Here is a 12,384-nt window from a genome sequence, read left to right on the forward strand (position 1 = left end):
TTCTGTCCTTTCTGCCCAGGTTTTCCATTCCATAGGCATTGAAAATAATTTAATATCTTGAAAATGGTATAGTCTTTCTACACATATACAGATGAAAATCCCATTTTTTGGGTCCCTTCTCATCGGTAAGTATCTTCCTTCTATAATATTCTTTTGCACAAAAAAATTCCAAAAAAAAAAACAGCTTCCACTAACGTTTTTACGGTAGTTTCAGTACTAGTACTTGCAGCTATCCCTCTCTACCCTTTAGGGCCTTATGAAGAGGTTGCTCTGTCTCTCCCTCTCTCATCTCGAAAGAAGAAAGACTGAAAACTGCTAATCGTTTTATTTGATCTCTTCCACACACTTTACGAATTCTTTTCCTGAATCTTCCACAACAAATGTTAGTCTCTCCTTTCCAAATTTATGGAAAATAAAAAACCAACGTTATCAGCATCCAATAATGCTTTACAGGTACAACAATTTCTTTTTCATTCGCATCTCTAGGTATAATTTTTCTTCTCTCTTGGAGCATCGTTATCAGCATCAACGCTAATTCTCTAGGAATTTTAATTCGCAGATAAGATTTCCCCACATTTTGAGCTGGCAATGCCACAAAAACAAAACCAACAGCAGCACCACCACCTCTGCAAAGGTAGGGACAGAGGCAGAGGCAGAGGCGGAACTACTATTTTGCCCGTCGATTCACTTGAAATAAAAATGTGTGTCTTTCTCTGCAACACGATTGTTGTTATCAGACCCCTCTGCTTTTGCCCCTGCCTCTGTTGTTGTGCCGGCTCCGATAGAAGCCAAAAAAAAGAAACAACAAGCACACACATAAATTCATAGCTGATAAAATACCAAATAACAAATAACAATGTCAAAGCCAATGCAAAAAGCAAAAAAGCAAAAGCCAAACGAAACGAAACGTATGGAAAAAATCCACACTTGTTGGCCAGATCTAAAAAGCAAAAGGCTTAGACAATTGACAGACAAAATGTGCGTGTTATGCCACGAACCAACGGAACGTGGCCAAGAAAAGAAAGCCAATCGGCAAAAACGGAAAGAAAGTTAACCGCACAAAAAGATAATATAAAAATTCAAATTTGCATAGTGTTAGAGCCGGCTCGACTTTGATATGGCAATAAGACGTCAACAAACGGAATAAAAAATACCAGTAAAACTATAAAGATATTTCTATGTTGCGATTACCTCGGGGGTAAGATTTTTATTTGCACTAAATATCAAAAGTATCTAAACAGAAAAGCACTCTCAAAATGGGGATACTTTTGTAGCCAATGGTAACTTTATACCCAACAATCTCTGCATCAAAGAAAACCTTAAAGAAATTGCAGAAAAATCAAAAATCAATGAACAGAGATGGCCATATTATAATATTTTATTGCGACTGTGAAAGTCCATGCCAAAAAAAGTTTTGTATATATTTATAGACTAAAATCAGCATTTGTCGCTGTATCTTTTTATTTGCATCTGTATCTGTCTAAGCCTCTCCATCTCTGCATCTCTGTATCTGCATCTTGTTTAACAATAACAACATTTTTATATCTAATTAGCGGTTAACCGCAAATTTTCAATACAATCCACAAGCGAGCGACGTTCGTTCGTTCGCTCGTCGTTGTGTTTCGGCAATAGACTTTTGTTGTAGTTTTGAATTTTGTTGTTGCACAGATATTCGTAGATATTAATTATAGATAGATATAGAATGCCTTAAGGTTATCCGCCATCTTAATGCGAGGCAAGAGGTTGGGGGACACGCGTTTGGTGTCCCATTTACGAGTACAAGTCATCGGTTGACTTTTCCAAGTGACTGTAAACAGGAAAACAGGCGGATACAGGCGGAAAATCCCCGATTGGTTTCGTAAAATTTGCAACGATAGAGGTGTGAGGGGCAACGGGGCCCCAACAGAGTGGTTGGACGAGTGCCATAAAGGTCAAAGGGTAAACTACTTTGGCGGAACAAAGGGAACAACACTTTTAAGTTTACAGAGACCAGTTTCTTAGATTTCATCTGTTAGATACAATTGTTTATTGCTCAATAATAGTTTTAAAGCAATTTCGAATTGAAGTTTGAAACGTGCAATAAATATTTATTTTCATTGATTTTCATAACTTTTAATAACCTTTTCTTGTAGTCTTTTTTTTACATATTTTTAACTTTTTAATTGTCCTGCCAATTAAAAAATACTTAATTTTTTCCGCAGCCGTGAGAAAATATTCCCCCGAAATATTAGTCACAATTTCATTACACATTTGAAAGTTCCATGAGCCTATGCCCAGACTAAAAAATTATTTTACACTGGGGGCCAAACCCAAAACAACTAAACAAACAAAATGATAGGAAACTACAATAAATGTTGCCAAATCAATATCTTATCGGCAAATGCAATAAAAAATAATTCAAGAAAAGAAACCAATTCTGGGCTTGTCTGAGAACACAAATATCACAAAAATAAATATTTCTGAGGCAACAGCCTGCCGATGAAAGCAAAATCAAAATGTGGCCATTATTTTCACACAAAAAACCATGTTAACAAAAGAATAAATTTTGAGTACAAGGTCAAAGGCTGTCACTCAAGAAAATATGAAACAAAAGTGCATAATGAATGCAAAAACTATACAATTTCCATAAATAAATAAATTCCCTTTTTTTTGGGTACAAACAGCAAGGACAGCAACCCAGGGAAAGATCAAGGGATCACATTCACTTTTGCTTCAGCTTTTACGTGGAGTTCTTGGGCAGGATATTCTCAAAAATAAATAAATTCCCATTCAGGACAGCAACCAGTTAGAGAGAGGACAACAGATCCTAGGATGCACTGTACACTACTTTTGCACTGTTTCTTATCAGGGAATAAAATTCCCTAATTTCCCTAATATCTAAAGACAGGAATCAGGCGAAGAAATCGCACAACACACACACACATACACGTTGGCTTTTTGAAGTAGTTTGCCAAAAATATCCTTGGCAAAAATTCCCTTTCTCCAAGGGTCACAGCACACAAACACTTTTGCTTTTACAGTTCATTCGAAAGTGTTCGTTCTCGTCGTTTCACTCTCTCTCTGTCTCTAATTTTTTGTTTCATTAAATCACCTTATCTGCGCTTTATAACAAAAGAAATTAAGTTTCTGTTATATGTGCCTCTTGATTTTGAGTCAGTTTTCGTTTGCGTTGTCACTATATGGATGCTATAGTATAGAGCCGATCGAGTTCAATTGGTTGCCATCTGAGCCGCAGTCGCGCGCCAAACACGTCCGTATCGCGAGAAGTCGTTGGAGTAACAAAAAAGTCCCAGCCCCGGAGCCCACATGGCGAATGGCACCGCAAGCTTTGTGCCAGCTGAGAGAGAGATATTGAAAGAGAGAGAGCTTGCCAAAACCCAAGCTTTGTTGCGGAGTGCTTCGGTCTCTGTGTGTGTGTTTGCGAGAGAGTGTGGCAATGGCTCCGCTCTGCTCCGCTTTTTCTGTGTGTGCGTTGGGCCACGCGTAAGAAAAAGAGCCGTAAAAAGAATTGTTGTTGCCGTGTACTTTTTATTTTTACACTGCGGACAGACCAGACAGCTTAATAAATTTTGCAAACAAATGCAGAGCTACTCGCACGGCCAAAGCGTTGCCACATGTCCACGTTATTATTACAATATTTCGTCTGTGTTTCTCTGGGCTTTGCTTTTCTTTACGATCTATGATTGATCGCTCTCTTGGCGCCCCTATAGTGGTGTCTGTCTGGGTCTTAACGGCTTTGGGCTTTCAGCTTTTATCCATGAATGAACACAAGAAAGAACCAGAGAAGTCATTAAGAAGATTACTGAAGAATGGTCTTATATCTGTGGAAATTTTAAGAAATCTTTTGGGATATGGTTCACTTGAGAAAAAACTCAAAGATTTTCTAAGGGAAATTGTTTGGCGACATAGAGATCCGTGTGAGATTGAGAGATCCATGTCACAGGAGTCTGCTTTGTACAAGTAGAGCCCTCCAAAGAGACTTAAAAATGTTGAACAATGTTTTGGTAAACTTTAAGAATCGCGTGTAAGTACTTTTAAAATGGCATCCCCGAGTTCTGAGTCACTCTCTCTACAACGCACCGTGTCTAAATTTATTTTGAGATTCCAAGTGGAAATTACACGCATTTCGTGCAGTTTCTTGCACGTTTTGCACGAGAGATTAAATTCTTAAATGAAAGAGAGAATGCGATAATCAAAGTCAATTATTTTTAGATTCTTCGATTCAGCTTTGAATTAGCTCTGAAAAATAGAGGAACAATCTGTAGCGGATGCTTTTGATTAAACATTTTTCAGAGTCAGAGTAAACAGTTTTTAAAAGAAGAAAAAAACACATAATAATATGAAAAATATCTATGAAAATTCTCTATTATTTATTGGGCCAAATGCAGCTAAAACAGCTCATTTAGAACTCCAAGAAACAGGCTGCAACATTTCACGAATGACGATGGTTTTGTGTACAAATTTTCCATAAGCAAACGGCCGCATTCCTTTCAAATCGCCATCATCCGTGAATTGTAACCTTTTTTTGATGGAATTGTGATGTAAATATGGTAAAATATAAATTACAATGCTAACAATCCTCAATCGTTTTTTGGTCTAATCTCATTAACAGATTTATTATCTTTGGGACCATTTGTTGGTTTATCCACCACGTGTCTTTAATTAAAACACGAAAATGTTGACGACTCCATCAATGGTCCAAGTCAAATAGTTAATGCCCAAACAAAAATTGTTAATCAAAACATCAATATTTACTCTCCCACTGGATCCGAAAACAAAGCGGAATCTAACGGAGTAATCCCCATTTCGAGACAGCGCTCATCCATTAGGCCCCCCGATACGATCTTAAGTCCAAGACAAATGAGCTTTCAGTTCTATGGGGGAGGAGCAGAAGCAGGAGGGAGAGTGGCCCCGGCCCCACTTTCTGTTCCGATCGAAATCAATAAAAGTGACATAAGCTCATCCACGAGTCCGGGCTCAGACCCCTAGACCGACACCCAGACCGCAGAGAGACAGATCAGATCAAACGACGAGAACGGAACAAGGCATCACAAATGCGCAGTGAAAAAATCAAACACACATACATGTATCTAAGTTTGTATCTGAATGTGTGTCTGTGTTTAAATAGAACGTTAAATTCTGTGTCATCGCCAGAGCAAATTCAATTATAAGAAAGCGAAAGAGGGGCAGAGAAAGATCGAGAGACTTGCCGGCCGGTCCCCAGGTCGTCTCATTCGCGTGACATTGAAGTGCTGTGCCGGGCCGTGCGAGAGATGAGTGACAGATACATACACAGGTACAGATACAGTACGTTTCGGTACTCAAAGGCAGGCTCTAGAAAATATAAAGCTTCGCTTGCACATGATTCAATCTCAAACAGATTTTTAAGCGAATCTAATACCAAGGCTAATGGTGGTTCTGATTGCATTTTATTAATATTACAATATGCAATATGTATTGATCATTTTAATAGACCAATAAAGCCTTTCAATAAAGTTATGTCTTGGTGCCACCATTCTGAAAGGGAAATGTTGAGATCTCTTTCTTTGGAGTGCAAAAAAACTCATCGAAAAGTAAGATCAGTCATCAAATAGTTTCAGATACGTTTCAACGTAAAATAATATAATGGAATTCATTGAAATGTACGTATAGCAACATGTATCAAAATAAATTTAATTCCCAAAAAAGTTCTCCGTCGAAATCTCATCCCGTGCGCAATCTATCCACATCGTCGTATAATTTTGTAACGCACTGTATTTTGTATCTACGAGTGCGAATGTATTCCATGTAGAGCTCGTGATTCAGTTTACAATGAAATATTTTACAATATTGCCTCTGCTATTGCTCTATTTTTATTTTTTGACCAACTATTGGCCCGACCGCCCGGGCTTTCTATTGTACGGATTTTGCGGTTGCATTGAGACTGTCAATTTGTGGATATGGAGCGGGTGTTTGTGTAATAGAAAACCCATCGAATGATCCGCTGATCGATGGCTCGTTAGACAGATCGTTTGCTATATAGGCTAGTGGGTCGGTGTCGACGGTCGACGGTCGACGGTCGAGGGTCGGTTGTTGCGGTTGTTACGTGCCTGTTGAAATGTGCCACAAAAGGCGGCTCAATTAAATGGTAGCAGGCACTCAATTAATTGGCCATAATTCTCCTTACCTTACACTTTTTCGGTGGTCTATAATTATAATCGAGAGTCGCCGCAGAGTGGGCGAGTGGCAATTTGTTTGTTTGCTTATTTCTGTCTTGTGCGTTGGAGTTTTCAAGTGGTTTCCATAATTAAGTGAAATATTTGTTGGCAAAACAAAACGGTTGATAAGTTGATGAGGGGAATTATGAGAACTGCCTACAAGTCAATTCAGTGAGAAGTGATCCCTCAGAAAGAAGACTTTTCCCTGAGCAGAAATTGTTTTTCATTTAAGATCTTTGATAATGTCATGGAGGTCAAATGTAGTGCAATAAAAATGCACTCAAAATATAATTCTCTTATAAATATGTATCTTTAGCAACTGTGTGGGTGTATCATCATCATCATCGTTTCTATTAGATCATTGCCTCTATATATATTTGCTTTTACTTCTGTGTATAGTCTATATCTTGTGCGTGCCTCTGTACGAGTTGCGGCTACAGTTGCTTATAACCGGAATGACAGCTGAATCGATTGAGCCCCAATGTAAACACAGATTTAGTGCAGTTCCCAAATGACATAGTTCGAAGTTGGTAAATTATTTCGATTTACATAGACGTACGAATATCTGTACAGGTAAGCTGCAGTTCTGTGAAGCATCAAATTACTATTCAAATTTCAATAGGCATTTCTTAGTAGTAGAAATTAATGAAATACAAACACAATAACACTTTCGACTAGTGAAAAACGGAAAAAAATTTAAAAATGTAGCCTAGGGAATACTGTTCGGACTTTTATGCGGACAGGCATATTAACAAAATAATTGGGCAATAGCAATATCAGCTGCTGCTCAATGTAAAGGATTGAGATCTAGGGTATCAAATAATGGACATCATGCATTGCAAATTTTTTAATTAATTGCACATTTTTAAGATTAACGTTTTCAAATCCAAAATCCCGAGAATCATTCCACACACACTCACAAAACACAGTTTCTATGTAATTCTAGTGATTCCAGCAACGTTATTTATAGGAATCCTTGACTCTTCCCAAAAAAAAAACCCACAAATACCGATGGCACCTCTCATAAATAGGATGGATATCTTCTGAGACGTGCGGGGACTTTTTATTAATTCCCAGACACTAATTTACTTCATCGATATAGGAAATTATAAAGAGCTGAGATATCTACTTGCTGAAAAACCTCGCGATCGGATCATTATTAAATCCAGAAAACAAAAACAAAACAAGATGAAGGTCACATGTCGCGTGGCTCTTTGAACACTTAGCCTTAGAACATTATTAATGCTATTTTGGTTCGGAATACACCTTCCATGAGTAAGTATTTGAAAAGCAAATGCTTATAGTATCTGTCCTCTTAACAAAGTTTTACTGTATATACACTGATTTATAAGCGAATAGGATCATCTAGGTTCCATGCAATTTGTATTTGCTTCCCCATTCAAACCCCTCACCATACCTGAAACCATAGAGATCTATAGATAATTTGTAGATAGAACTCACCTCTGGGAGGTGGGCCCGACTTGGGCGTTGTGTGATTGCAGCAGGGTCGCCCAATCTTCGACACGGAACTGATGGAGGTCGTGGACCCGAAGTTGGAGGGCGCCTTCAGCCTGCTGGTGGGTGCTGCTCCGGTCACGAAGGAGGCGGGCGTTGGTATATTCGAGCGAATGCTGGGAGCTGGTATCCTTGAAGCAACCACCGTCAGCTCGGAGTCTGACGATTCTGTTGCTGGTTCCACTGGTGCCGCTGCTGCTGGCGATTCTGCTGGTGGCGTTGCTGCTGCTCCTTCCGCAGGAGTATCCGGCGAAATATCACTCATTTTGCACTATTTTTTTATCCTACTTTGTTTCACTTGTTACTTGATTGGATCACACGCGTACAACAACGGACTTAAAAACAATATAAAAACTGTCGTGAAGTATCAACATTTATTTTCAGTTTAGAATATTTTCAGTCAAGGGAATAAAATAGACAGTTAAGTCATGTTATATGTACAGAAATTATTTTCTATTTTAGAAATCTGGCACTTACCTGGAATAAATGTAGACTTTTCTTTAATTCTTCTTTTTTCTTAGCTGTAAAGATTTTCATCAGCTTTAAACAGGCATCAACCCACTGTGCGTTAAAGTGTCGTTTTTGGCGCGCACATACAGGCCTCTCTCTCTCTTAGCCGCTCTCCAACAGCTGATTGGAGCGGTATTGCTTTTTTCGGTGGTGGTCTTGAAAAATAAACAAAAAAACCCGCTTGTGTTGTTGTTGCTTCGTTATAAATTCAAAAAAATGCGGAACTCAAGATCTGCATAAATGATGCGATCTATTTATAAGGCTTACACAATTATATATGTATACGTATGTATGTATGTACATATATACGATTTTGGGATATGATATGCACAGATTGTTTTAAATTTAATTATATTTAGATTGAAATAAATTGCTTATCAATTGGTGCACTCTTTGCACAAACACACACACACGCGCGCAAGGGAAGCACTCACACACGCGACGTTGCAGTTGACACAGTTATGGGACGCATGGGAGAGGGGGTTGGGGATTGTGGGCAAGGTACGGTACGAGTACACGAATCGGATAAGAGATTGGTCTTTTATTTCGACACCGTGCTATACGAAACGTTTCCAACAAGCTACGCGGCTATATTTACACACTGTAACTAATATTTTTAAGCTAATCTCCGAGTTTTGACAACTTTTTCGTTGCGTTGGAATTTTGTTGTTGTTTGTACTGACTAAGTGTGACCGCGGAATTTTCGATCAAAAATACCGTCCGACCCTTAGAAATATACCAAAATATACCGTCTCATTTGCAAAGAATACCGAATACTGACGAATTCAAGTTTTGTTATACATATTCCTCGTTTTTGATATTACTAGCGTCGATTATTACTAGCTAGATGGATCTCTCAGCCCTACCCACATAATTTTATCTGAATAATGAATCAATTTTCTACTTGACTGGCTTATTAAATACTTGACTTTGATTGTATTTGCCCCAATTTGGGTCCTGAACAACAGTATTGCGTCTCATATGATGAAAAACCGAACTTAGCCCACTTAAGTACCCTATATTTAAATAGTTCAACTACTTGAAAATATTAATGATTGTAAATTTTTATTGTAGATCCATGCCATCTTTCCTTTGAATTTCCAAAAACACCACGATATCTTTCACTTGAACTGCGCTAAAATATACCGTCGGTTCAATTTTGACCTCAAAAAATGCCGAAAAGTATTAAAAATACCTGTCACTCTGGTTGCGATGGAATTTTGTTGTGTTACTGACTTAGGGATGGACTTTTTGGAGAGCTTGCAATGCAGCTATCGATATATTATTTCGGCGTTATATCGATGAGACAATGTACTGATATTTTGGTAGTTGTTAGCTAGGGTCACACCTATTTTATTCAAAAATTTCAGCGGTTTCCGATATCTCCCCGCCATCTCAGCAGCAGCACCACAACGGAAATCGGAAATGAAATACCGTAGGTTCGGTTAAATCCAACAAAACCATAAATTCAGTTCATTAATGTCCATACGCTTAGCAATTCAACAGGTTCCCACATTTCATATTTCACATTGCATATTATTTTTATTGTTTTCTGTTAACAAGTCTATTCGCACACGCTATACAACCTCTTTCGACGATTTGACACGCATGGTCACCTTATTTCACCATGGGCCGGCAGAATCCAAGCGCAGTTGCAGAGACCAATCCAGCTCCATGCTGCCGCTGCTTATTTGCATATGTATTACATATATACATATCATGTATATGTATATATACACGAACAGTCGGACTATGCACAAACGACCGCAGCGGCAGAGAAGTCAGTCGTGATTATTTGTGAAAATGAAATTTTACACTGAAAAAAATGTTCAACGTAAAGTGGGATGATCGTTTTTCCTTTTTTGAAAACATGGATGGCGGTGCGCAATGCTTGATTAGCCAACATATTTCAACTCGCTGCTCATTGGTTTTTTTTGAGAGGCACAAGGAACTTATAGGGGTTGTGCGTGCTTCGAAATTACCGGAATCTAAATCTAAATTTCTTCTTATAGATGGGAGAGAAATACTATTCTAATGTTTCCTAAGAATTTTTTTTTTTTTATTTTGTTTGGCGCAAAGCATCTTCCTTTATATGAATTCAATTTTTTCAGTGTAAAGCAAGATACGTTTTGGCTTCGTGTGCCTGCGCACACAAACGCACTAAAATATGTGAGTGCTGTGCTGCGTGCCGACCAGTGCTGCCCGCTTTTTATTAGAAAAAAAAAACAGTTTCTAGCTTGAAAACAATCGAAAAAAAACTGAAAATTCAATCTCAATCTAAATATAAAAAAAAGCGTTAATAACGGTGTCAACCATTTTGTGATAAAGTGATATTTATTATGTATTTTATAGAATTTTCATTAACTTAACCAGCTCTGAAGGGCTAGCTTCTGATTCGCATTCCTACGATATTTATAGAAATTTCCCCCGCTTGGTCATAAAAAAAAGCCACATCTGCGGGAAAAGAGCGTAATCGGCAGCACTAGTGCCGTCTCTGATATGTAGGCTGAGAGCAGCGCTGCCGACAGAGGCAGAGCGCCGTCGCCTATAAATATGGGGCTGCCACGCCGCCGCCGTCGCAGTTTTTCACAACCGCCACGCTTTAAACATTAATACCATGCATACCAGCCATACTCGCACTAACAAATTTTTATACATCTTACTTCTGTCTACCACACCGCTCCTCAGGTTTGCGGAGGTTTGCGGAGGTTTGCGGCCTCAGCGCCGCAATATGCTCCGCCGGCCTATCTTTAAAAAAAATGTTTACTTAAAAAATTAATGTCATAATATCTATAGTGTATATCCTCAATTTTCCAACTATTGTATATGAGTGTGTCACCTATCCTTCAACTCGATCCCCGAGAGAGGAGAGGTGCACGAAGCGACGTCTGTACTCATGCAAATCAGAGGCAAGAAACCCACCCATTTTCAAATTATATACGCGGTTTTCAAAATATAGTTCACTTTCAGTTTAAAATATTAAGCGCACAAAAATTACCATTTTGTTTTGTCCAAATAAATGGGAGTACTTAAAAGTTGTTAATGTTGGCAGGGCCGAAGGTTTCGTCATCGGCACAAATTAGTCATGGTTGCATCGCTACTGGCCGTACTCGAGATCCGAGCGCCGCATGCGCTTCCGCTGACAATCCCGCCTCGATACTCTATCCACACAAAAGAATTTCTTCATGCCATTATTCCCATGCCACACTTGGGTGCAATTTTCAGATTAACTCCCGACAGGAGCATCCCCCACTTGCAAGTCTATCACAAGTTTTTGCAAGATTTTTCACACTTCATAGCAGCCTTCAATCCATCCTCGGGTCTTTCCTAATTTCTTGTTTTCTTCCTCTGATTTTTTTTGATTTGCTCGCCGGATCCGTTGCTGACTTTTTTTAAACGCCATGCATCGACAAGAGCTTGCGGTTTTTTGGAAGGAAAATTCCTACGTTTGAATTAATTTCCGCTTATATCTCTTTCAACAACGCGGTATCGTCATCCTCATCGTTGGCAAGCTGCGGGTACGACGGAGTAAACTGAAACGTATGCCTTTCGCTATACGACGACATTGTTACTGGCGTGGAGAACGTGGCCTGTGCGTACGGCCGTTTGGCCTATGTTTCTATGTTCTTTAACTTACCATTAAAAGTAAAGTATTGACGAATAATTAACGCAAATATATAAATAAAATGGAAACGCTGTCTTTTTGAATTTGAACTTCACTTTTTCACTTGTACTAAATTCCGAACTTTTTATTCAATTTTGATTTTTTCGAGTTCCGTTGAGATGTTGTCTCCACAAATTCAGAGTTACTAACTCAATATTTTGCCCAATTCAGTCCTAAGGTAATATCGTATGTGGCTCTGGGGCTATATTCGTAAAAATTTGTTTTAAGTATTGAAGAATAATTAACGCAAATATATAAATAAAATGGAAACGCTGTCTTTTTGAATTTGAACTTCACTTTTTCACTTGTATTAAATTCCGAACTTTTTATTCAATTTTAATTTTTTCGAGTTCCGTTTAGATGTTGTCTCCACAAATTCAGAGTTACTAACTCAATATTTTGCCCAGTTCAGTCCTAAGGTAAACTCGTATGTGGCTCTGGGGCTATAAAGTAAAAGTATATATCTTTATAAAGTGGCTTTTTTATAACTTTGAAAGC

The 12,384-nt window shown here is 38.4% G+C and overlaps 1 protein-coding gene across 6 annotated transcripts in view; it reads right to left on the reverse strand.

The window, feature by feature from the left end:
• Positions 1–8,913, reverse strand: part of LOC108162024 (restin homolog) — a 32,512-nt gene extending 23,599 nt beyond the window's left edge. For 2 of the 6 annotated variants that reach the window (XM_017296536.2, XM_017296534.2), the window contains exons 1-2: positions 8,190–8,900; positions 7,659–8,066 (exon numbers count right to left, since the gene is read on the reverse strand). In XM_017296536.2, the coding sequence (XP_017152025.1) occupies positions 7,659–7,977 (319 nt within the window). In that variant the 5' untranslated portion in view covers positions 7,978–8,066; positions 8,190–8,900. Of the gene's footprint in view, positions 1–7,658; positions 8,067–8,189 lie in introns of all 6 variants that reach the window. The other 4 variants (XM_017296535.2, XM_017296533.2, XM_017296517.2 and 1 more) reach the window with 3 other exon arrangements.
• Between the last annotated feature and the right edge of the window lie 3,471 nt (positions 8,914–12,384).

Source organism: Drosophila miranda, chromosome 4 (assembly GCF_003369915.1).
Source record: "Drosophila miranda strain MSH22 chromosome 4, D.miranda_PacBio2.1, whole genome shotgun sequence".
Lineage (NCBI taxonomy): Eukaryota > Metazoa > Arthropoda > Insecta > Diptera > Drosophilidae > Drosophila > Drosophila miranda.